We start from the raw sequence: 26571 nt of genomic DNA, 5'->3' as shown, positions 1-26571 counted from the left end.
CTTTTGAAAAGGAAAACAAAAGCATAGAAAAAAAATAAAATTGCTAAGGTTACCCAGCAATTAAAATCAGGAATTCATTATGGATTTTCATTCCTATATCTGCCTTAAATTTTTCTGACATTCAAGTATATGAATTTTAACGCCAAATCTATACAGTTTGATCTGAAGACAGTAATGTAAGATTTCCTTGATAAAAGCTTAAGAAGTAATGCTTTCTTGGTTAGGGGTTCATTAAAAGGGATTTTGGCTTATTAGAAAGTTTATGCAGATCTGGTCCCACAGTTGAAGATGTCTTGACAGAGCTGAGATGGGCTTTTAAGCCTAGGTAAAACTTAATGGCTACTACCCAGCAATGAAAGAGCAACAAGCTGTCTGAAATGAGAGATTAATTTCAGCAAGCCTCTGCAAACTAAGCCAACCTCATTTCACATAGGTCTATGCCTCACTTCCTACTGTGCCTGCCCTCCAGCTCTTCTGTTTTCCATGGTAACTAGGCCAGCTGTCGACTAGGAAAATACCCCTGGGCCAACTAAAAAAGAAAAGTTTTCTCTTACTAATATCTTACAGCAAGCTTTCCCTGGTATATGAGCTTAACTTCAAATTCCCACTTCTCTTTTTACAAAGCCAATATTTGGTGGGAATAAAGTGGTAAAACGGAAGGAAGATCAGAACCAAACCAGTATTTAAAAAAGAGAAATCTAAAGATATTTCCTTCTCTGCTTTGCTTTTCTGCCCTTCCAGAGGATGCTATTGCTGTATATAAGGTGGAGCAAAAATTTAACAGAGACAAACAACACAAGACCTATGGGGAAAGGCTGAGGAAGCTGGGGTTGTTTAGTCTGGAAAAGAGGAGGCTTAGAGTTGACCTCATCACTCTCTATAACTACCTGAAGGGAAGTTATAGCCAGGTGGGGATTGGTCTTTTCTCCCAGGCAGTTCGCAATAGGACAAGGGGGCATGGGCTTCAACTCTGCCAGGGGAAATTTAGGCTGGATATTAGAAAGAAATTCTTTACAGAGAGAGTGGTCAGGTATTGGAATGGCCTGCCCAGGGAGGTGGTGGACTCACTGTCCCTGGAGGTTTTTAAACTGAGATTGGACATGGCACTTAGTGCCATGATCTAGTAAACGAACTAGAGTTGGACCAAGGGTTGGACTTGATGATCTCTGAGGTCTTTTCCAACCCAGTCGATTCTGTGATTCTGTGTGATTCTGTGAAAAGAGGAAGAAAAATAAAACTGGAGAGGATGAAAGAAAACAGGCCGAGAAAAAAGGGATATGAAGATAACATAAACACTCTTCTTTACAATGTGAATTCTTGCTCTTCTGTTCCACCACTGACAGAAATGAGCTGACACGAGCCATCTCTCATGGTCTTCTCTCCTTTAACTGAATGAAAACATGGCAGGCGTCATCTTGTTTGAGGAAGACTGCAGAGTAGCTTTATGCATAAGGAAAGCCACAGTCTGAAGATATTTCTCTCTTGGAAGAGTCAGAATCGTAAAAAGATGAAAAAGTATTGTTGGGATGTTAGAGACTCCCCTACTGAAAATTCTGATTCTCTGTCTTCTGTTCCCTGAAAACAAATGAGTTTTTCTAGTTATTTCTGAAGTGTAAAGGACCGTATGTCTTCATTATGATATTTTAGTTGAACAATGGAGGTTCTCTCAAAGTTATGCTTTTGACAAAGTCACACACACATGCATGCAGAGAGGTAAGCAGGTTGCTGCAATCTGATGATTTGATCCATGCATCCTTTGTTGTTGTTCAGCATTGGTCCTACTACTGAAGCTGTACTCTTCAGTAGTCTTCTCTAATGATATGCCACATGGCAAATTGCCAGAAAAAAGAAGACTCAACATCTACAGAAAGCATATTATGTCAGACATGAGAGGAATACTTAAAACTGAAAGTTTTGCAATCCTATAATTATGCTGTGGTACTGTCGAGGGTTAAGATTGCGGGGTGACAATAAAACCCTGGCAGATGTATTGTTAACCTCCTCTCCCCCCACTTCCCCCTCTATGTCCCTCCCTCTCCCCCCCCTTCCACTAAGGACAGGCGACTGGGAGGAAAAGAAGGACAGAGAGAAGAGAGTTGGAAAAAATTAAAGATGTTTTACTAATGCTACTAATAAGAATAGAGAAAATAATACAAAATATACAAAACCAATCTTGAAAGTCTCAGCAACTGCAGAGCCGGCACCCAAAGTCCTGGATTAGACTCTGCAGCCAACCGGAGCTGGATTCAGTCTCTCACTAGGCCTCAGTTCGCAGGGACGACCAGCAAGATCCTCTCCTAAGGTCAGCCATAAGCAGAAGGGAAAAAGGCAAAAGGCAAAAAGGGGCGAGATCCTCGTGATCTCCCACTTTTATATGAAGTATTCACGTGAATGGAATGTTATACACAGTTGGTCAGTTTCTTGGTCACTTGTTTCTTGTCGCCCCTCTCGCGAGATGTCCATCCATGCTTATCAATAAGTTTGCATTCCATTGCTAGGTTTACCAAAACATGTGTCTGGTTCTCCAGGAAAATGCAGTTAATATGAAGGCTTTAGCTGACAGGCAAAATTCACTGAAAGAGAAACTTGTTTTTAACAAAACCAGGACAGGTACCATCATTGCTGAAACAGCTAAAGCGGTGCCTGCTGAAGGATCATTATACCACCCTGTTCCTGTGTGTGCAGTGATCTGAAAGAAGTTCCGTTTTTTAGATATGGGGAAAAGAAGATAAGCAGGGCCATTATTTGAAGCGGAGATGTCCAGATGAAAGTAAAGATCCAGAAAAGACAGACGTGTCAGGAAGTAATGTGGGATCAGGATTGTAGTAGATCTAGATCTTGCATCTGTTTTACCTGAACTTACAATACAGATAATACAGACACGTTCTTTCCAGAGAGGTGGACGTGATGCTGCCTTAAAAGAAACATTAACTCCACATGTATTTGGAATGTATCAAGTCTAATCTATCCTTCCTCAGTTGTTGGCATCTGAGCAACTTGTCTGTAAAAATCTGAGACTCTACTTGAAAGATAAGAGCTTTGGTTGTAGATACTGTGAAACAAAGCAAACCCTTGTAATTGAATGCAGAGAAAATAGGAAAATTAACAGCCGATCTTAAGATCTACCGCTCTGCAGAATAAATTTTTTGAATGATGTAATATCTGCAAAACAATGTCACTCTCTTTTCCTATTTTCCCCACCATCTACCCCAAAAACCTAACTCATACCTCCCCATGCCCAGGCTGAGTCATAAGAATGGTAATCTGAAAACCTGAGGATTATGAAGCACAGATCTAGCTCAGAATGTATGAATAAAATCTGGAACTGCTCCTAATATGAGCAGCCAAAGGCCTTAATGACCTTAAAGAAAGACAATTTTTGTGTTCTCCCTGAGTCTACTTCTGTATTAGTATGTTGAAAAAGTAAAAACAACAACAAAAGCAGAAAAGGTGCATACAGCATTTTAGAGTGAGGTTAACCAAAGTGTTGCACCGTAATTCAGGTTTAATGCTGCGGTTTTGTGTAAATCTGGATTTCCCAGTGCATGCAGAGCCATACATAATTAGTTCCATGTCATATGTTTTGTTTTGTAGTGTCATGAGGGATTTTTTTGTTCCAGCTATGAAGCTAATGGGAAGCTACAGAAGCTATCCAAAGCCATTTTGGTAGACATGAATAACCCAAACAACAGACAGATGAAGAACAACATTTTCAGATTCTTCTCAGTGTATTGCTGTGGTAACTGTGGCCTAAATTCAGATACAGTACAAAGCTTAGCAACTCCATTGGCTCTAGTAGACTACTTGAACCTGGATTAATTTTTGCAATTTATTTAGATGGTTTGAATGCAAAGTAGCTTAGTCACTTCCTGTATCCAGTTAATTGCTGGCATATTTGGATATCATCCCATTAAAGCCATTGGGTTTGCTTATTTTAGTGGTGATTATCCCATCTAATCTTGTTTATTGAAAGCTTCCAATACAGTCACCCACTGGGAGGAATGCAACAATTTCTGTTATGCCTGGAATGAATGGTGTATTTCAGTTCCTGTGCCACAAATTTACTCTTAGCTATTGCAAAGATAGATGGCTGTAGCTTCCAGGCTTTCTGGTTCTGGTATTAAGCAAGATACTGCATGGAATTCTGACAACAGTATGTCATTTGTTCTGAGGAGAAAATCTGCAGTTTTGAAATAAGCACAGACAAGGGTGTACCTGGTCACATGAGGAAAGCACTGGCAAAGATAGAACCAGACTTTTCAAAATTAATGCCAGACTGACTTGAATGCCATTTTTCTCATTGACTGCAAAATAATACTGCCCCTTTGGTAATTTTCATGCAGATATTAAATGCAATACATTTTTCAACTAGATTTTTTTATGGTAATTATTCAGCATACAGGTTTTAGAGGGTAAAGTTAATCATTCTCTTTACTGAAACAGTGGTACTTTTTCTATTGATACTTTAGAGCAGTTATACCTATAGTTGTAAGCCTGAGCTTAATTCACTCTCAGCCTTAATGTGAAGGCATTTAATTTCTGTAGCTTTGGATTAATGCTTGTGCTGGTTTGACTGAAAATGGGTTGATTTTCTTCATGCGGTTACAAACCTTTCTTTTTCATAGCTAGCATGCTCATTATTTGGACTTAGTTTGAGAACAAGCAGGTAACACCCCAGCACAGATTTAATGTTTTTAATTGCTCTGGCCTGAGAGCCAACGACATTCTGAGCACTTTTCTTACAGGTATGAGGCACCAAGGAAGAGGGGCAGATATGGGGCAGAGCTTGACTGACATCCAGACTGATCAATGAGAGTATTCCATCCATTACTGTCATGCTCCAGAGTGGGACCTTCCGGTTGGCTCTTCAACTATCTCTTGCTCTCTCTCTGGGGCAGGTCTGTGTGGGACATTTAGTTTGGCTTTTGCTGTTTTGCAGAGGCCTCTGAACCTTTCCTCCTTTTTCCATTTTTTTTTCGCTTTTGGGTGCTGCTTTCAAAGGACTGGCTGCTTGGTGTGGATGGAGTTCGTGAGAAATTGCCTTGAGTATCTTTTATTTCTCTTATATGTATATATATATATTTATATATATTTACTAGTAGTGTATTAGTATTTTGTTATTTTATTCAGCTGTGCTTATCTCAATCCATGTTTCTCCCTTCCCTTTCAATTCTCTCCCCTGTTGCAGGGGGGGCGGTGAGCGAGTGGCTGTCATGGTTGTATTGCTAGCTCAGGTTAAACCATGACAATGCTTTATTAGCAACTGTGAACCCTCACTCGTGGATTCTGAAGTTATCCAAGGTCAGCACTGTTGTATACAGATGTTGTTGGAAACAACCACTAATTCTGTTGTGTTGCTGTTCTGCTACAGGTATTTCTTGTGTTCATGATAGCATGTTAATAAATTTGGTCCCCAAATCAAATGAAGAGAAATAGACTAGAAAGGGACCAGCTTTGCCAACAATTCATTTTATTTATTTATTTATTTATTTATTTATATTTTTTTTACAAACTGAAGCAGAAAGAGACACGCTATTAGCACTTCTTTTTACTAGACAATTCTTGTAGCATTTATATTGATGTTAACGTGTCCATTCAACAAATTGGAGAAGACATGTTCTGAGGGTGACTTTTTCTTGTTTAGACCTTACACCAGCTAACATCTGCTGTCCGGTAGTGATAGTGGTACCTGTGCAGCATTATACTCTCCTATTAATTCTTGATACAATTAATTTTTAAGGTAAATGCTCTTTCTTCTCCAGATAACACCAGTTTTATCTGTGGTTTAATTTCTTAATACAGAAGTACATGCAACTAACTATATTACCTATTGAATAAAACATTTTTCTGCTAGGCAGCCTTAGCACGGCTTGGCAACTTACTTGCATAGTGTAGTGCAGCCTCTGTTTTCATTGTTCTGCTAATTTTTGTGGGTAAGCAGGACATGCATTCCACATGTTAAGGCATTCAGTGGGTGTGGGGGGAACTGGGTTGATTGAATCTACCAGATCAAGTGATTTGTTTGGATGCAAATTGTCTTGCCTTGTTCATAAAGATATTTGAGAGGAGATTAGCAAATAATGACAATTAGTTCCTTGTCTGCTATAGAAATGTTGTGTTTCTCAAGCATACCAGCATACTTTATAATAAGTCTGCAACAATATTTTGTTGTCCAACGGAGACCAATGTGTTAGATCCCTGTTCTATTAAAAAAAATCAGAAAAAAAGGAAAGCAAATGTTTCGCATGGCTTTTTAAAACCAAATTTCACTTTAAGCAGAGGTATTTTCTGTTCAAGGGTAATGCTTTGAAAAATGAGTCTATAAAAGCAGCTCTGTTATATGAGAAGCAGCAGGTGAGACTGACTGCAGGTTTCTTATGTGAGAGGTGTGAAGAGCCAAAAGTGGACAGATGCTGCAAACCACTGAACAGCTGCTGCTCTTCCATTCTGGTGACTTAGTTGGTTAGGAAGATTCAGAGAAAATATTGCACCACATTTCACTCAGTCTACTAAAGAAATCTAAACTTACCTTCTCCTCTTGTCTGGAATAGAAAGATCAACAGACAAGGCAGAGTCCTGCCAGGTCTCTGGTGCCTCTCTCTTTCTGTTGGCTTTGTACTCAGTCAAAGAAAAGGAGAGTGAAAGGGAGTTCAGTCTTGGTCCTTCCAGTCAACCGGATGACCTTGCACTGTATTTCTGTAAAGCTGTGGAAAATGCCCAGTGCTACGGTCATTTGGGAGAGCTGCTGTGTCCCTTCTGTCTTTCTTGTACATTAACTCTTCTGCCTAATTGACTTTGTTCTCCATCCTCCCCTGCAGAAATTGCAATGCTCTCAACATGTTAGGCATTTGTGCTTTTCAGTTGTTCATTTGTTTGTATGTCTTTTGCTTTGTTGGTTGCCATACCCAAATAGGTCTACACAGAACAGTGCCGCTGTTTTCTAGGTTTTCCTTTCTGACTTGTAATACATAAATCACACCTTCCTAGAATTTGGGGTTAGTTTAAAAAGGGAGGTACTGTCCTGTATCCATTTTTTAAAGGAAGTTGACAGAGATACATACAGGCTATCTCTTGAATAAAAGAGGACCATGAGAGTAGAGCCACTTTAAGGCCTTCCAGTAAGTTTATTTAAATTTTGCTGTCCAATTAAGTCTTATCTCACCAAGGCCGTGAAGGAGGTGGAGAACAGAGATTACATTGCAATGAGTGCAAGCGTTCCTTTCTGTTCTCTGAAGCAAGAGCTGCCATCCTATGGACACATTCCGGGGAGCTTCAGCAAGTTGAGTCATCCATCCTAGGCATTAGAAAAGAGATCAGAAAAGCCACAGTCATATTTGCCAGCTTGGCACTCTGCCACCTTAGAGTTTGGCTGTGTCTAAAGAAGCCATGCCTGAGTGACCCAGCTCACAAGTGAAAAATACGAATTCTACAGACTTGGCTGTGCTCTTGAGAGGATTAAGGGGAGTTGCAGGTGTAGGGGAAGAAGGATGACGGGTACTTGTTAGAATCTGGAATTCACTGGAGTTCACAGTGTTTGTGTGGTACTTTCTATGTTGATATCTCTGTCAAAGGGATTATTTCTGTTATCACTTCCAGGGAAGTAAAAACCTTGTCCAATGTATCTCTTGGGGAGATAAAAGAAAAAACTAAGAAAAGTTTAACTTGCAACTCAGTAATTAATAGCAGAAGTTGCCCACTCATCCTCATGGCCAATCACAGGCTCAATGGAGGTATTAATCTTCAGTTGCGCAGTTTTGTCATCTCTCTCATCCTTGTGTCTGTGAGTAACTTGCAGTAGGATTTAAGAAGCTGCCAAGCCTAAATGCAACCCCACTGGCAAATCACCCCTCTTACTTAATCTCCTGATTAAGAATGCAAACGATAAAATGTTTTCTTCAATGAGCTGAATATTAAATCCATCATGTGCTTCAGGTTTGTGCCATAGCTGCATGACACAAAAGAGCACAAAGGACAGCTTGAGAGTGTTGCAGGGTGTCTAATGAAAATCAGAATGGATGGCAACCTCAGACGTGGAAGCTGTGCAGTGGTAGAGAAGTGTGCTTGTGTGCTAATCTTTTATACAAAGGGCTGTGGAGTATAATTTTAAAACAATTATTGCTATTATGAGCAGCAGTTTTGTACTAATGTTATCTTCTTCCATGACTCGTCCTGCCTCCAGCTTAGTGAAACAGAAAACAAGCATAAAATATACCTTCACAACAAAGCATAGTGGTTTCCTTGGTCAAGTTTACCAGAGATTGACCAATGACAGTAAGTACCTCAGCACTCATCTTAAAACCCTAAGGCACCTCATTTTCATTGTGTGTCTCTGAATTAAAAACACCTTAAGCAAAGAGTACGCAGTGTGTGTGCTGGTAGGCACAGCTTTTGTGTAATAAATACCAGACATCCCTTGGAAAAAAATCAACTAGGGTCACTACTCTGACTTTGACACCACGTGTAAATAACCCAGTCAAACTGTACCTCACTCGCTCATAGCAGGTAGGGGCTAAAACCTCTAGTAAGATACTGGAGATCCTGGCTTTTTCTTAGATTTCTTTTGCTGCAGTGTGGTTTAACAGGCTACCTGCAAGCTAATCTGTCCTGTCAAGCATTACACTCTGGTTCACCCTGCTCCCTTTTCTGAAGGAGACAAGGAACAGATGTTCACACAGCAGAGCTGTCTGAGCAGCCTCACTCTTTCTTTTGTCTGCCAAATCCAACTCAGAGAACAGACTGTGCTGCAAGGCCTTTAGAGCACCAGCTTCCCTCTATCTCCACACCACAGGAGTAAGAGGACAGCTCACCTGTTTTGGTACCAAGTTCCATCCCATCACATTCCTTTCCTTCCTTTTTTCTTTCTCCATAACTGCTGGTTGTAGCCCTGTTTCTCCTTCTCTGACACAGCAGCCAACTCAGCCTGATTCAACCCCACCTTCAATTCTGCCCTGTGCCAAAAATTTCTCCAGGACACTTGTGTTTCTGTACTCAGAAAAAAAGACATAGGCATGTTTCTGCAAGTGCTAGAAAATGCGGTTGGAGACACCTTGCAGGCATGGAATGGGGGCATGCAGAAAGGAAAAGAAGCAGCTGCTTGCATAAGGAAGTTGGGGACATCTTTCAGGGCACCCTAGAATGTGACTTGGACCTTCCGACTGCTGCTAAGCGGGGCAGCTTAGTTTACTTCTTTACTAGATTTCAAGCCAGCATCCTTCTGTTTCCAGTGCTGTTGTGGTATTTCCCAGAAAGTGCCCTTGGGACAGGGTATCTGAATTACCCTGGTCTGGCTGAGAACGATGGCATTTGTCCCCAATCAGAGAACCCTGAAGAGTGAGGAAATCTATTCTGTATAGTCCTGGATTTTTGTTCTGTCTTGCAGAAACCTGTAAAAATTGTCAGGAAAAACAAACAAACACCCAACACCTTCACAAATTTCCCTACTGACACCCTTGAGTTTTAAATCATTCCAATTTAGTCTTCCTCTCTCACAGCCTGGTATCTTGTCCTAACTTGAAAATTTCATTAGTGTCTTGAGTATTTCTCCATCCTGCAACCTGAGAAGTTGCAGACTTTCCTGTCTCTCTTGAATTCTGGCAATGGCAGGGTGAAGATATGTGGGCCAGGAAACTGGGAAGACAGATTTACAACTACATATTTGTTCAGTTGTTGAATAAACATTTCAGCAAAGCCTGTAATGAGTCATCACATTAAAAGCTGTCCTTTGTGTGCTCCTAGAGACTGCTTTTTTAAAAATGAATATAGAAGTCAGACCCAGTTAATCCAAATCATTTTGCAAGTTAAGGTCTACAGGCTTTTAAAAGCACACCTACCCCAGTGGGCAAGCAGAAGTAAGTTGTGCTGCCCGAACTGTAGCGGCCAGAAACATGTTGAGTGCAGAACCCCGAGCTCCTCATGGGGCTGCTGAGGAAGCACATGTGCTGTCAAAAGCTGCCACGTGGGTTCAGCTTTTGGGGTGTATGCTGAGCTGCAACTGACATGGAAATGGATTTTAGCAGTGAGATTGTGATGACTGCCTGCACTCTTCACATGGACTGGGCTCGAGAAGCACATGTGAGAGTATTCAGACTCTATACATCCTCTGTCCTCACGTACATCTTATGCATAAGCTATCTGAATCTGGCACATAATCCTTTCTCAGATTGAAAAGAAATCTTTGTATCATATATATATATATATATTATATAAATAAAAGCTTTTTTTCTGTGAACACTCAGCCATAAGAGTAATCAAAAAATGGATCTTCTAAGTTGATCTGCCTTACGCAGGGAGTAGCTCTGTTTAAAATAGCAAAACATGTTGGTTTTAATATTTTGCTTCCTGTACGTGAAGTCCTAAGGCTTTTATTTTAGGGAAATAAAAGTTGTTTCAATGTTCTCTATATCTGAAAGGATTAAAAGGACATCTCAAACATGAAAAGGTAGCCTATCTCGATTCTCTAAATATGTACTGTTAAAAATTGAATAGGTGAATTAATATGATTTAGATTCTCAGCTCATTCCAATGCAAGCCTAAGTGCTGGCAGAAGATTCTGCACCAACATAACCTGACCAGTTCAAAATAGATATCACAGTGATGTCATCTTTTCTTAGGTGCAGTTGCACTTATCTTTCCACAGCAGAAGTGTACAAGTTTGTTTTGCCTGTGCTCCAAGAGAAATGCAAGCTGTTTAGCTGGACTTAGACTGAGCTGGGCTCTGCTTCAGCAGACTAAAATCCCTGCCTATGTGACAGTTTGCACTGTGCTGGTAAAGCTTTTGTTTGAAAAATAATCATCAAGCCTGTTCCTGAAGTGGACAGAGGATTTTTTTTTTTTTTTTAATCACCTTGTTTACTTATAACTGAGCTAAAAAGCCACTGCAGAGTGTGATTCAGTACCCTAGACATAGGCTATTTTATACACCATAGGGCATCTGAGGCATCTACATGCACACATAAGGTATTGTCTCTAGTGGACCCATGCCTTTCCAAGGCAGATGCTGGAGGCCGAATAGGATTTCTGAGGATATCTAAAATGGCACAAGGTATCATCTACATTTAAGCAAATGAATCCCAGTCTGTGGAAACCTGGGCTTACTTTACTCAAAATCTGGAAAAAATCCGTTTATCCACCACCATATATGCATGTGCTCTCAGCCTTCTTCATTTTGGGGAGGGTTCATGGTAAGAATACAGCTGTTTGCCTTCCATCAGGCACTGCAATGCAATTTGTATTTCTTTCTGATCCAAAAAGTAATTATTTGTTTTTACCAGTCTACAGAAAGAAATGTCATTTCAGTCTCCTCCAGAGTGTGATGATGATAAATTTCTCTTCTGTTTCATGTCTAGGCACTTCTGACAGAAACACCACACATTCTTTAAGATTTTCAATACTTATAAACCTTTAGATATTCAGAGGTTTTGTGTAACTGGAAAAGCTTTTGAGAAACCAGTAGATGATATTATTCTGCATAGACTTATATAAGAAAAGAGGACCTAGAAAAATCATTGCCTCATAAAAAATGACAAGAATTCCTCATCACCAAAAGGTGCATGGGCTACAGTGGCAATATTGTAATGCCTTATATATGATTTGAAGGAGTTTAAGTGTCTATAGGAATTATTTTTTTTTCCTTTAAATATCAGTGCTTTGTACTTATCGTGTTCTTGCTTTTTTTATGTGACACTCGCATGTACTGTGCCTTGGAAGTCAACAGCTTCTCTGATTTCTATCCTGTGAAAAGTAGCATTATTAGTTAGGTTTGTGTAACCTCATCAGGTAAAGGAAACTGCACGAAGATTCAGGCATTTAAGGTTTGAGATGTTCTTAAGGATGAAGTTGTGTGGAGGAAAGTTCGGACAAAAGCAAAGAGACGTTCGTCCATCCTTCAGGCAAAGGGAAATCCCAGGAGATGGGCAGGATGTTAGTAGCAATATAAAGCTGATGAGTCCATCTGCATTTATAAAAATTAATAAAATGTGTACAAAAACTCTGGCCCACATAAGGAAGAAAAAATCACAGTAATTAATTCAATTAACTAAAAAATCCCTAAACTCCACAATTTTCGTAGGCCAAATGAATGTGTAGTTACATAAGAGTCTATGGCAAACATGAAGGAAAAAAAAATGTTTTTAGTTTTAGTTCTGACTTTTATGTTAGTAATAACTCCATTTCCAAAGCTTTTACAAACTTCTATCAAATTAAAAGCTGAGTTTTTGCTTTAGACCAATACTTACCAGTAAAGAAGGGTTCATTTCACTCTTTAGCAGTATAGCCAATTTCAGGAATGTCTCCTCAGCTTAAAATACTGCAAGTTTCTAAAACTGATGAAATGTCTGAGACTAAAGTGGTCTTTAAATGCACTTCCAAGCTGAAAGATGTGCTTCATTGTGTAAGTGTACTGGCAGGAGACAAAAACATCATAGATTTAGAGATATATATTTAAGACTAGACTTCAAAAAATACAACATATTCACTTTGTAAACTTTTCTTGCAGAAATAACAAGCAATACAGGTGCTGCACTATGTATGACAAAAAGAAATGACAGGTTCCTATTGATTCAACACACTTGGAATCTCATTAGTTATCAAATGGGACTTGAGTACAGCCAAAAAATAAACAACATTTTGCTTCATTCTCTCCTGCCCAAAGTCACCAAACAGGGATTAGTCTGGAGTGCATTTGTTGTTCCTGCTAGAGGTGATATAAAATAAAAATCAGTTTTAGATACACAGATGCTTTTTTTTCCCTCCTTCCTTCAGGCTGTTGAAGAATGCACAGAATGAAGTTCATTTCAAAATCTGGTATCAGAAACTACTGGCTGCTCTCCAATTCTGTGCTGGAAAAACCCTGAACCATGAGTTTTCTAAGGAGGGGAAACTTATCAGAATTCTGGAAGACATTGCCAAAGAAGTAAAAGCTGCCAGTGACGCAAAAAGAAAGGTTTGTTAAAAAATACCTCCCCTTCCATCTAAGTTTTTTCAGGTAATTTTATTTTTTCCAAAGTGACACCTCTTTCCTATAATGCCTTTGCATAACCTAAGATTTCACAAAAGTTTATAAAATTTTATGCTGCTCTGAAAACAAGTAAAACACGTATTTAATAGGACAACTCTCATCACTGTTATTCTTCAAGTCAGCAGATCTTTTAAGCCATTTAAATTCCTTCGTCAATTCCTTCTCAACCAGACTTGAAGCTGGTCGGAAATAATGGCAACAGAGCTGATTAGCATTTTACTGGAAGGAACGTCCACATTCAGCACCTCATCCCCAAGTATTTGACTCCTATAGAGCTTCATTGTTTCTTGAAAACTTTACTAATATTTGCCCTTGACAGGCTGAACATCCTTCTTTCTTAGCAAAGCCAACCAGAGTGGACTCTACTTAATATCTAAAATATAGCATTCGGCAACTAATACGGTATGCATATCTGCAGAGATGCTTTCGTGGCAGTATAAGGCTTGCAGTCATCTTCTCCAGCGGGTGCAGCTTTTATATTGCTTAGGTACATTTCCAATTCAAAACTGTTAATTTTCCAAGACAGTTGTTGTTACTTACATGATGTATAAAACTGCTTCTTGCTGAGATCTCAGCAAGACAGACCAGAAAGCCAAATAAAAATATACGTGCCGCTGCTGGTTATCATGAAAGTTATAATGAATTCTTTTTGCTTTGTTAAGGATTCAAAGATTTTCAAAGGTTTTTTTTCAGAAAACTCAGTGTTGCTACTGAGAGCAGCAAAGCAAACATGGAAGTAAAAAGGCAAAAAACATTTGCAAAGAGAAAAATCCATGTAAAGAAAAAGAAAGAGTAGTGATACATTATACATTACTGATGCATAATTCAGATTGTAGAGATTAATCTCAAGGCTGCAGTTACTGTGATACTGAGAAACTCAGAAACCTTGCAATTAATACACCTACAGTTAGGTGAGGGAGATCAGAGTGTTGAGGCAACAGGCAACAAATTGCAGAAAGGCAGAAAAAGCATGAATGTGGAGTAAAATGACAGTGCTTATTTTTAATAACTGCACCTCAACATGACCTCATTAGCTGTTATAAGGTTACATGGATGCTACTAGCTCCAGAAGCTGTACTGCTAGCTTAAAATATAGAAAGCCAGTAAATGGCTCAAAAGTTGCTGTTATGTTCTTTCATGTTGCAATAATGACTCACATGTTGCAGGAGGTGTTAAAGGTGGAACTCAATAGGCTTTCGCAGTTCTTCCAGGAGGTAAAGTTTTGTCGGCTTCCCCTGAATCCTGCGCTTGTTGTCCTAGGCATAGAGGAAGACGTAAGTATAGCTCATGTAATGGATTTTTTGGTTTGGTTTTTTTTTTTTTCAGTATAAAGAGGGAGAAGGAGTGTACAGCTGCGTTGACTGGGGATTAATCTTACTGGTATTAAGCATAAGTCATCCAGTAAAGTGACATCCTTCCTAATTCCTTTGAAGCTGAGGGCCTTTGTTGGAGGCAGAAGTACAGGGGACTGGTGGGGTGGGTATTGCATACATGTCTCAGCTTGTGCAGCAGCAGGAGCAACAAAGATTTAAAACTCTGGGCAACCTGCTCCCAGCTCAGCTCCCCTACCATGGCATTGAATGGCAAAGGCACCTGGCTCCACTGAAGCTGAGACCTGGTAACCATCCTGCCCAGGTAGCTCTTGATGGCAGTTTTCTTCTCATCCAAGACTCTCCCTTGTCATGGGTAGGAGCAGCTAAAGTTCTAGAGCTAGCTGTCTTTCTGCTGAGGAGAGAATAGGCACATGAATGATAATTGCTAAAATATTAAATATTGACAGTAACTTACCTCTATGGCCCCTATTAAAATGTCTTAAAGGAAACAACAATGCTCATTAGTGTTACTTTACTTTGACCACAGTACTGAGTTATTCATTGCTTAGAAATGTTTTCATAAACAATATTATGCCAGGAATATGCTCTTCCAGCTCTAGAGAAGGAAAAGGTATCCAGCAGCAAGAGAAAACAAACCTGAAGAGCCGTATATATTAACAGATATGGCTGCCTAATGACAGCAATTTGTGCTCTATTTTTATTCTCTGGCTCATTATCTACAGTGGACCTGATTCTAGGAGGTGCTGATCCTTTCAATTGCCTTTGACCTGTGATTCTCTGAGTAATTGCTATTCAGCCTTGATCTCACTGAGAATAGAAGTCTTCCAGCACCCCACAGGCTTGGGCCCATTGTGATATAAGTCAGGAGAATCTGAAGCCTTCTGCTTCTCACTGCTTTCAGGCTTTTTGGAAATAATGACTAATGAGAAAGTATCTCACCATACAGTCATTCTATTTATACTGCACCAGCTTGGCTGGACAGATACAAAATGTTTAAATAATCTGAAGAGAGATTTTTTTCATTTTTCTTGTATCATTATAGGCCATTATCTTGCTATAAATATATGCAGCTTCTTGATTGAACTGTATGTCAGTATAATCATGCAAATTAGAATTTTTAAGTGCTTATAATTACCTAAATTTAATTCATTTTGGCATCATCTATTGATTTTACTTGAAGCAAGCACTGCTCCCAGCTCTGTCAGTAATGCATTATCTCACAGCAACCTTTCAAGCACTTACTGAGACATTTCAATTGACAAAATTCCATAGGGGGTCAGGATTTCATCATCACTAATAGCTATTGCATGCCACAGATGTATGATGTGGCTCAGACAATATTTGCTTGCTTGTACCATGCTTTGAGATGTTTTGATGAAAAGCAAGAGACAGCTGTGTCTAGTAGCAGTTTTGTTCAAATTAGCCTCCATTGCACTCCACCCAGTCAGGACAGCAGTAGCTCCTGTGAGGCACTCATTATTTCTAGAGACCAGGCCATTAATTTACCGTTGCCTTTGGTTGTTTTTTTCGGTTGTTTTTTTGCAACCCCTCCCAGCCCTCCCCCCGCCCTTTTTTTTTTTTATTAATGATGTTAATAATACCACTCTAACTCACACAGGATTTGCAGTGCTTGGCTCATTAATGCTTTTTGAAGCCCTTTCAGGTCTTCTGGTGGAAGGAGCTGTAGGGCATGAGAAGTCAGAGTTCATGTTTAATTAAGATAAATTCCACATAAAATAGATTGTGATTTTCAGAATTTCCTATATTCTCAGCCAGAGTGAGATCACCAAAGAAATTAGCAGCTTCTTTGCTCCCAGTAAAACTGTATGCTTGGGCAATATTTTTTGTGTGCATGTGTGTAAAATAATAAGACCTGAGACTTCTCAATGCTGTATGGATTCTCATTAGATCAGTCTTTTGTACTTCGTCCACTCAGTCCCAGCCAAAGTTCATCATTAATAGACGTGGGTGAAAATGAAAAACAGTATGGAAAATATTATCTATTTGTGTAATCTGATTATTGAGTGGAACAAATTGTCTAGGAAAAATAATTTCTTATTTTCCTGACCCAATTAAACAGTCAATAATATCAAGAATTATTTATTTTTGTTATTGGTGCTACTGATCAATATTTAAAGATGGCATCCTTTTTGGAGGCACTGTATTAGCCTGATGTTTCATATATGTGACACTGTTATTCTCTCTCATTTTCTTTTTCCCTGAAGTCATGTTCATATTTTACATCCAATGCTTTTCCATTAAAAATCTCCTTCATCAATGCAAATGCTCCAAGTGGAAATATCAATGTTATTTTTAAGGTATGTTCTTCCTCTAATCTTCAGTTCATTTTGTATGCAAAGTGTTGATTTGTAATTCTCCTAATTTATATTAGTCCTTGAGCCTAAGGATGTTAGATTTGGCTCTGCTGTTCACTTTTCCCAGTTATTTTTAATAGCAGAACTTATAATGGAATATGCTGAGGCAATGAACTGAAGTATCAACTTTTCGATTGGTAGAGAATCAAACAAGTTCTTGCAATTCTTTTTCTTAGTGGACACAACCAGGATAAAATATTAAGTTTATCTTATGAACGTAGTTTATTTATCACACTGGAGTCAGAGGGCAAGTCTAAGAGGAGAGATAATTCAGAATGTCTAAATCCAGTAGTCTTGTACACATGCATCTAACGTATCAAAATACTGGAGTGTTAGAGGCTGCATTTGCTGCACAGAATTAATGCAGCCAGCACAGAGGAGTGAGCTGAGGAAGAGGGAAGTGGAAAGAACTGCAGAAGAATTCCGTCTCTTTAGAGTTACTGAAAGGACATGACTCTGAAAGTAAACTCCAATTTATTTTCCAGTTGTCACCTTCAAAGCGTCAGAGTTGATGAGAGTGCTGTGTCCATCCGCAAAAGAAAATAATTGTAATCTAAAGTTACTTTGAAAGAAGAAAATGTCTTCCATAGCAGTGCATGCTGTTTTCAGAGAATACTGAAGTTCATAAAATGGCTGATGGATACAAAATGCTCAGCGTTGCAAAAAATATTATTTCTCAGTCTTTTGCAGTATCATGTTCCAAACCAAAAGGCTAAAAATTGATAAAAATAAATAAAATTAAAAGGATAAAAGATATTTCTAGGCCTTCTTGTATTAAATTGACTTTTAGAGCAGCTGTGATTCTCAGGAACAGAAGTATGCTTTCCAGGCATGTTTGGAGGAGGCTAGCAATGTTAAGTTGTTCTGGTTCTTATGCTATTTCATCTGAGAATCAATGTTAAATAGACAAGCTCCTGCTTACTTGAGCAACTTCAGCAAATGCCTACCTGTGCAGCATTTAAACATTTGTGCTGGTTTTACCGAGACAGTGTTTTCCCTGCTCGGTAACATTCAACAAACAGCCAGCTCTCCAGTTGCTGTAGAAGTATTATAGCTGATGTCGCCTTCCCCTGTCAGCAAACCATAGTGCTAAAGTAGCTTTTACTTGTGCTGCAATTCCATTGTTTGTTCATGGTGGATAATGCATGCATAAAATCGTAACCACTGGTGTCATACTAAATTGTCTACTGACTCTATACATGAGGGAAGGAGGGAAGATAAGTGGAGAGAACAAGGTTTTTCTCATGTTTGGGTACTAAGAATAATTGATTGGAGTTAAGATTACCTTTAAATGAAAGAAATATATATGTATATATTTTTAAAGAATAGTTATGTGTCATTAAGGATTCATTTCATAGCATTAAATGTTCATTGATTGGAATGCTTGTACATAAAGAGTGTAATAAAAGAATAGAGCACTTAAAAATACCAGTAAAAGTCACATGTATTTTAGATGAGGTGGGGAGGAGGTGGCAACAAAAAAAGCAGGTCTTTTGTTTTCACAGGCCATTTGCTCAGCCATGGTTGAAGATAATCTCTTCATTACCTCTTGTGGCTACAATTAAAGCCCCATTTCACTAAGATTGTTGTTTGACTGGCTCAGTGGGGAGAGCAGTCAACACAGCATCACTGTTTGAAACTGAATATGCATTATATCATGGATAAAATATAAATTCGTGATAAAATTCCCTTTCAGTCTGCTGCAAATACCAAGTTGTGAAGCTTAACATTAGACAAATGCTGTCATTTGTGAAAAAGGATCTAGCATTAGGTAGACTTTAAAATGTAACTAAATTAGGATCCTACCTACGGATTAAATTTTCAAATTCTAATAATTATATAGGAATAATAAGCAGAAAGGCTGCTGTTAATCAGGGAGCATTTGTTATCATCTCAGTGGCTGCCAAAACTGTTTCTGCCTATGTGTCCCATTTACTCTGTCCTCTTCTGATACTGAAAGATAAGTAGCAACTTTGAAAAGGGGTTTACTGTAAAATGAATGCAGCTATTTTGGTGAGGGAAAAAAATCTAAATGAAATAGCATGTTATTTCTATGTGGCATTGAAGTTGAAACCTGAATTTTTTGTGCAATTTTCACAGATAGGCGATGATCTACGTCAAGATATGCTGGTTCTGCAAATTATTCGGGTGATGGACAGCATTTGGCTCCAAGAGGGACTGGATATGCAAATAATCACTTATAGGTGTTTATCTACAGGAAAAGGCCAAGGTCAGTTTTACCTTATGAAAGTTACCTCTATTACATTATTCATATCTCATGTAAACAGCAGTAAAGGAAAATCTACCCTTTAGCTTTTATTTTAATGGGTGCCTTATTTATATTCCCCCCAAAGAAGAAAAAATGCTCAGAACTTCTGTTACTCAGGCCCTAAATTGTATACTTGCCTACTCCTGCATGTTCGTTTTGTTTATTCATTCTGCCTTTCCAGAATACATACCACCAAACTCATTGAGTTTTTAGTAATGTAGGCTAGAATTTTCCAAAAGCCTCAACACCATCAGCTTGCACCAGATTCTTAATGGTAACTTCACACATCAAAAGAAGAGTTTTGGAGAAAATTTGCTATTGCTACTAAAGTTTTAATCCAGTGTGATCCTTCACAGATGCTTAAATTAACCTACTTGCATGTGGCTGTGCAAAGTACCTGTAGACAAGTGATGACAACTTCGCAGTGTTGATTTTGAAATATTACTCTTGTGATTTATGCTGCTTAGGGCAGGCCTGACTCATCTGAAATCTTTATTTCCCTCTTTTATGGTTGTTATAGCAGAGCTGTAGCAGGGATACCAATTGCTTGCTACAGAAATTTACTGACAGCAATAAGCTTACTATTTTTTACTGACTCTCCAGATCTTTTATAAAAACAATCCTTGCACAAGTAGAAGACTGATGTATTCAGATTACCTGCTGTACAAAAACTAAAAACTTAAAAAAAAAATAAAAAAAATCATTGCTTTCTGAGCCACAAAGAGGAAATGAGAGAGGATGAAGGATCTGGAGGAGATAGCTAGGAGAAAACAAAGATGAGTTCACAGATGTGGTGGGTGGTTAAGGTGACCTGGAAAAGACTCCTTCCTTCTTTGTAGGGGTTGGGGTTAAAGCTTGAAGGCTTCTACTTCAAAGGCAAATAATACAAGAATACCATTTCTGAACATAATATTATTGTCTCTCTTATATACTAACACTTAACTTGATTTTTGTCAAGGAAGATACAGGGATCATCTGCAAATAATATTCTCTGCCTGACAGTCTCTCAGTGTCAGACAGATTTTCCTCACAATGTCTTTGCTTATGAGCTACATAAGTGTTAATATAATTGTTTTAAAGTTGATGATTAAGGATAAAAGGACCAAGTGACATACCTGTAACCCACATAGGACGTGCAGAAGTAGTCTTGTACACGCAGGTCTTCCAAATCCCAGGCTAACGACTTGCTTCATGGGCCACCTTTTCTATACAAGGCAGACAGCAAGTGATAATTTCATAGTCAAGGGAAAACAGAAATCAGGTTTCATAGAAAGGTGAAAAGCAGATGAAGCACTGGTAGGATCCCACTTTCCAGGCAGGGTATCATAGAGGAGCCTGTCACCAACTGAGATTGTTAAAGGAAGCCCTTCCTGTAATATGAGTTGTGGGATGATGTGCCAGGGGACCCACACACAGAGACAGGGACAGAAGGCTGGCAAGCCAGGTCTCAGTTCCAAAACATTGCATTAAGTGCATGCAGTAGAGGCAGAGGATTCAAGTGAAGCAATGAAAAATGCTTGGCTTCTCTCTGCGCTTCAAAGTGCCAGTTTATGTCATCTTGGATCAGACTAATTTCTGCACCATCTAGTATCCTCTCTCCCAGCTGTGATCAGTATCGCATACTGCCAGAATATTTGTGGAACATTCTTGGCAATAAACACATATGAAATAACTTTATATTTCATACTAAGTATCTGATCCTATATTTTATAGATTTTTGGGGATTTGTGTCCATATTGTACTCACTTTGAATCTTGTTAAATTTTTGGCCTTGTTGGTACCTTCAGGCAGTTATTTCCTCAATATTGTTATTGATGTTTTGATTTCTCATTTGCAGAACTGCCACTTTTTACTAAGTGTCCTTTGGTTTTTGTCTCCAAAGAGAAAAACAATCCTGATCTCTATTTTCTATTGCATTCATTATTTTAGAAGCTTTTAAGCATGTATTTTTTCTGCATGGAGTGATCCAACAATAAGCCATATTCGTTGATGGTCTTCATATTTTTTAAAGTTGAAGGTTTTTCATTTGAACTCTTCTTCTGTCTGATTAGGATTGGTACAGATGGTGCCAGATGCTACTACACTAGCGAAGATCCACAGGGAGTCTGGTCTGATAGGACCATTGAAAGAAAACACAATTAAAAAATGGTTCCGTCATCACCATCCTCTGGAAACAAGTTACCAAGAGGTAACGTCGTCATGAAGCTTATTATATATTTCATGGTTTACCATAGGAAAAAACCCAAATGAAATGACAGTAAGCAGCAAAAACAAATGACTCAGACACAAGACAAACAAAGCAAATGCATAGAAGCCAGGGAACTGACTTAAATGCCACTGTCTGTCTAAGGAGATATTGCTCTGAATCAGGTGCATTGTAATAGATTTTCTATAAAAATATCATAGAGATGTTGTGAGGTTTACTACTAAAGTGAAGAGAAGCTAAGTAGAAATTAAGTAGTGAAGTCAAAAACATTTCTTTTTTAGCTCAGCTCTCTAAATACTTTATTTAAATATAACACATGCAAAGTCTCAGTGGATTTCCTGTATTTGGAAATAACCATGTCAATACCTACAGCTTTAGAAAGCTGTTTTATCAAAACTGCCTAGTCATATGATACGTAAGATCATGCTTTTCATATCACTCTGTGGGATGCCATATAATACATCTGGTTTTATGAAAGTAGAAATTATGCATGAGCCAAATATTTTGAGATTTTATTTATAGAAGCAGAAGTTTCCCCGGCAACTCTTTCTATTCATTCTTTGTTGTCTGAGCATGTTCTGAGGGCCATGAAAAACCTTTTAATGTTTGTGTTGCTGGTTCAATTTTTAGAACCCAACTCCATGCCCACAGTATTTACCACTGTGAAAATAAATTGCTTTTTCTAACAGTCTTAGTAGATGTATAGCATAAATATGTTTGATAAACTTTAGTAATTTTGTAATTACAGTGTTACATTAGAAGTGAGATACTATTAGTTATTGATTGAAACTCTGATTTCTTGCTGCTGTTTTTAAAAAGTACCATTAATGTGAAATATTCTAAACCCAATTTCTACCTATTTTCTCTCAATTTTTAAATGTATGAAATACAGTCCAATCTGATTGCATAGGGTGTGCATAAAATTACTACTCTACATTCACCTTGTTCTCACTGGTGAATAAACCTTTCTCTTTTACTCCTTTATAATTTTTTACTCATACAATACTATTTCTAAGGTGCTCAAAGAGCTCATGTGGAGTAAGCTTTAATATCCTCGTTTTACAGTTGAGTGAACAAAATCACAGGTCACCAAAGAGAGTAAGTAGTACAGTTAAACATAAAATTCACCAAACTCTTGTGATGCGGCCTAAGTCTTCCACAGTGCTGCCATCCCTATCAGCCATCACAGACAACACCCTGCATTTGCAGGGAAATCCTTGATGCCGAAATAATGATTTACCTTGGCTAATGCAATTTTTGTCCAGATCACAGTTTAGGGTTGTTTGGGTTTCTATATAAATGAACCACATTGTGACTGAGATTCATGGGAGATTAAAACTTCTGAACAAAAACTACATTTTCAGTTCGTAAACTGTAGTAGGTAAAATTAAAAAGAAAACAAGAGCTATTCCTTATCCTTTGGGATAGAAAAGTGATCATTATTTGAATCAGGAATACCTCTCCCCTGAGAGAGGATACTGAGTTTGTGTGTTGTCAAAGAGGTTGGGTAGATTTTTCTACTAGGAGAAGTTGCATTTTTTATATACTTCACACTGAAGTTAGCAGAAAACGTGGAATCCTCCTATGAGTGTCTGATGAGCAGATCATTACCCTGAACGTTTTCCTGCGTTTGCCACGGGCACATTTTTGGCAAACAGCAATGCCACAATGTAATATTATAAAGAGATTAATGAGATAAATCTGAATGAGCCAATCTACTTACATGAAGCAGACTAACCATGAAAGCAGACATCTCCGCCATGTAAACGAGCATCAGATGAATAGGTTATATTAAACACAACTGCTAGGCTGGGTTTTGGTTTAATCACTCTCTTGTATCTCCCTGCATGATACTGGGTTTGATCCCATAGTCTATTCAGATTCGCAGATGCTATGAGCAGAAAACTATTTAGCCTTTCTTTGTTTCAGTTCATTTCTGTAAAATGGGGTTTAATTCTTTGGGCTGGAATATTGTGAGACTTGATTAATTAGGATTTGAGAAAGGTAATGGAGTTCTGGACAAAAAAGAACCATGTAGGTACAGAACAGTACAATGTGTGTAAAATAACCTTTCTTTGCAAAACAAATGGTTACATTTGTAGATTTCCAACTAATTTCCAAACAATTGTTTTCACAATATACTGCCCGCTATTGAACAGAAAATGTCAGCTTTCTGCCAAGAAGCTTTCTTTTCTTAAGTACATTTCACCTTAGAAGTTTTCCATAGAGTTCCAAGTATCTGTAAAACAAAAGGTGAAAACCTCATGCATAAAATTGTTTTTTCATTGTTACTTTGAAATTCGCATATTACTTGTTTGAGTACCATTCCTACCAACACCTTGCTGTTACAATTTTAGCAACATAGCATTTATAGAACTACAACTTTTAGTTTTCTTATTAGTGTCAAAACCAAACACATCTCTGTATATTTCCAGTAAATGCTTTTGTTTTACTAACTAGGCAATAAGGAATTTCTTTTATTCCTGCGCTGGCTGGTGTGTTGTTACCTTCATTCTGGGAGTCTGTGACCGACACAGTGACAACATAATGCTGACAAGTGCTGGACACATGTTCCACATAGATTTTGGAAGATTTTTAGGTCATGCACAGACATTTGGAAGCATCAGAAGGTTAGTATCTACAGTAACACACATATTAAACTTTAAAGCAGTGTTCCAAAATTTCACAGTCCTATCAACACCCATGAAAAAAAGTAGAAGTGAGATCATGCTTTTTTTCACTTCTGAATTTTCCAGAACAACATCTTTTTGTTGTTCACAAAAACCTCCGAAAACATAGGAATGACTGGAAAAGGAATTCAAATGAGATGTTGGAGATGCCCTTTCAGTCTAAAACAAATTTCTAAATCCCTTGTTTGGGCAGAGATTTGAATGATGGAATTCAGTAATGACCAGAACAGTAGACTGACCTGTGCCAAAATAATTTTGATACCTGTTATTTTTTCCTAATAGATAAGTTTTCCTATGATGGATACAAAACTATAGATGTACCTAATTGACCACTTTCTTCCTGTATTCAGAGAAGAGACTACATTTTCCAAATAGACACGGAGAATAATTACATTGTGCTTCTGTGGGTAAAACTGCAATTTTCTCATTATCTTTTGAAGTTTTACATCTAACTGCACTGAGCTCAGGGGCTGTTTTGCAAATGTCTGAGTTTACCTAAACAAGACTGATTTTTCTGTGTTTATATCTATCTGTGATGTAACTGTCCCATGATAAAGATAAATACAACAATGTGATCCTACATTCTAGTTCCTAATGTGAACATACTAGGACAAATGAATTGGAATGGAATAAGAATAGTTAGGATAATGCCAATATGTGCAAAACACAAAAAAGCTGTTGTGGCAGAGTACAGAATGGATAAATGATCCCAAATTCCTCCATGTTTGCTAATAATTTCCAGAATTGTTCCTAGAATTAAGTTTGGACTAATTGTTCCCTTTTTTTAAAAAAAAACTATTTTTTTTAAATTTATTTTTTTAAGCTGGCCTTTGACTATTCTAGACTATCTCAGTGTGTTAGACAGAAATAACAGCGTGGGAGTATTGATATGAGAGAAGCTGATGGGGATAATAAGTACTTCTAAGCCAGGCAGTCAAAAGATTTAGTTGCAGTGCTCAGAATTATCATCAATCATTCAAGATCTGCTCCCTTAATCCTACTTATTTGCTGTGAAAGAATAAAGCAGAACAGAGTAATGAAAAAAGACACTCATGCACACTCTGAGTCAAGTGTTGCATCCCTCACTCCAGCAAACTTCCTTTTAGAACCTAACAGAAATTTTCTTGAGCAGTAGTTTTACGTAAGCAAAGAATTACCTAGTTTGAACGACAGGATGAAGCAAATATAGGGTGGACACAACAACCAAACTTAGACAGAAATGACGTAATAGCAATAATAAAAATAGATATTAATTTTACAGTTTTACAACACAGTCATACTACACCTTCTTATAAAGTCTAAGAAAATGGATTAAAATATAGTCACTTCCATACACAGCAGCCGTTTTTTCCTGTTTGTCCATGAAATATATTGCTTTAAAACTATTAAATAAAGTAATATATTTTAGGGTCTCCATTCATAGAGTGCACTTTTGGTTCTTTAGTAAAACTAGTACTCGTACTGAACAGCATGTTGTGAACATCATGGGACAATGCTCGTCTTCTTCATACCTACGTGCAACCGAGCTGATACAATATCGATGGCTATAGTTCTCATGAGCTGCATGCACCTTCATTAAATGTAGCATTTTATTTGTAACCCAGGAATACAGGGACGTCACGTTTCTACATCCCATAAATTTTGGGCTTTCTCAAAATTTGAAACCCTCAGTGCCATTTGTATCTATTCATTCCCACAAGGCAAGTCCTGAAATAGGCTTAGCCACTGGTTTCTTTAATAGCTCTTTATCTTAGGTTTTTATTTCAGTTCTTTACACCCCCAACAGTATCATACTCCTAAAATAATATTGATAAAAGAGCAGCACAATGCTTTCAAATCTTCAGAATTGTAAGTGCTGACATTTAGGGTTTTGTACAGTAGATGCTATACACATGCTTGTGAAGTTCTATAGGTGACTTTAAAGAATGAAAAGTATCCAGTACAAATCCCTATACATGCAACTGGTCTTCATGCACATTACACAAACTCCTTTTTTTTTAAAATGTAATTTATGCAAATTAATGAAGGCTTATAGAAAAGGAGTCCCCATCAAAACTGTTTAAAATAATCATTCTTTTGAGAATTTAGAAAGATAACTTCAAGCTGCATGAAGAAACTTTTCTCATTTAATTTCATATATCCATCCTCTTCTTTACCTACTGAGTATTCTGTGGTAATCATCTTAGACCAACTCTAACTGAAATAGGTGTAATATTATCCAGCTAATCATATGGGACCAGGTCAGTCATCAAATGGTACAGAAGAAGGTGTCTGGCTCATGCTTATACCTCCCACTCTTTCTTTGCTTTTGTTTTCTTCTTTTTAGTTCTGACCGGTTCCTTTTGAACATTTCTTCTTTGGTGAATTAAGCAACAAGAGATTTATTTAAATCCTGTGCTAACTGAAGTAATCCTAACCTCGGCAGTTTCATCCTCTCCACTACCAGTCACTTCCAGGACTGTCATCTACATTTTTTCAGTCATTGATATGTAGTCTGAAACCTGATGGCAACTTACGGAGTAGTCCAGTTCATGGCGCACTGTATATTCATCTTTTGATAAGCTAGGTGTCCATTTATTTTTATTTTTTTTAATACTCAGTCATTCTGATTATTTACTACATTCACTGGCCTTTTTTTTTTAGCCTGATCTGAATCACAGAGACTCTCTTGTCTCTTTGCCA

General features: G+C 38.0%; 1 protein-coding gene across 3 annotated transcripts in view; it reads left to right on the top strand.

Annotated features, from left to right (window-relative positions):
- The window catches only part of PIK3C2G (phosphatidylinositol-4-phosphate 3-kinase catalytic subunit type 2 gamma), a 255904-nt gene that overhangs the window by 161185 nt on the left and 68148 nt on the right, over nt 1-26571 (top strand). For all 3 annotated transcript variants that reach the window (XR_014184867.1, XM_082061159.1, XM_082061158.1), the window contains exons 20-25: nt 12760-12940; nt 14182-14289; nt 16575-16667; nt 18825-18954; nt 21045-21181; nt 23660-23829. Coding sequence is in view for 2 of the 3 variants with exons in the window: in XM_082061159.1 (XP_081917285.1) it covers nt 12760-12940; nt 14182-14289; nt 16575-16667; nt 18825-18954; nt 21045-21181; nt 23660-23829 (819 nt within the window). In the remaining variant the exon portion in view is untranslated. The remainder of the gene's footprint in view (nt 1-12759; nt 12941-14181; nt 14290-16574; nt 16668-18824; nt 18955-21044; nt 21182-23659; nt 23830-26571) is intronic.

This window comes from Streptopelia decaocto (genome assembly GCF_964273445.1).
Source record: "Streptopelia decaocto genome assembly, chromosome: 1".
NCBI lineage: Eukaryota > Metazoa > Chordata > Aves > Columbiformes > Columbidae > Streptopelia > Streptopelia decaocto.
The sequence above is the reverse complement of the archived record's forward strand: the minus strand, read 5'-3'. Positions and strand labels throughout refer to the sequence as shown.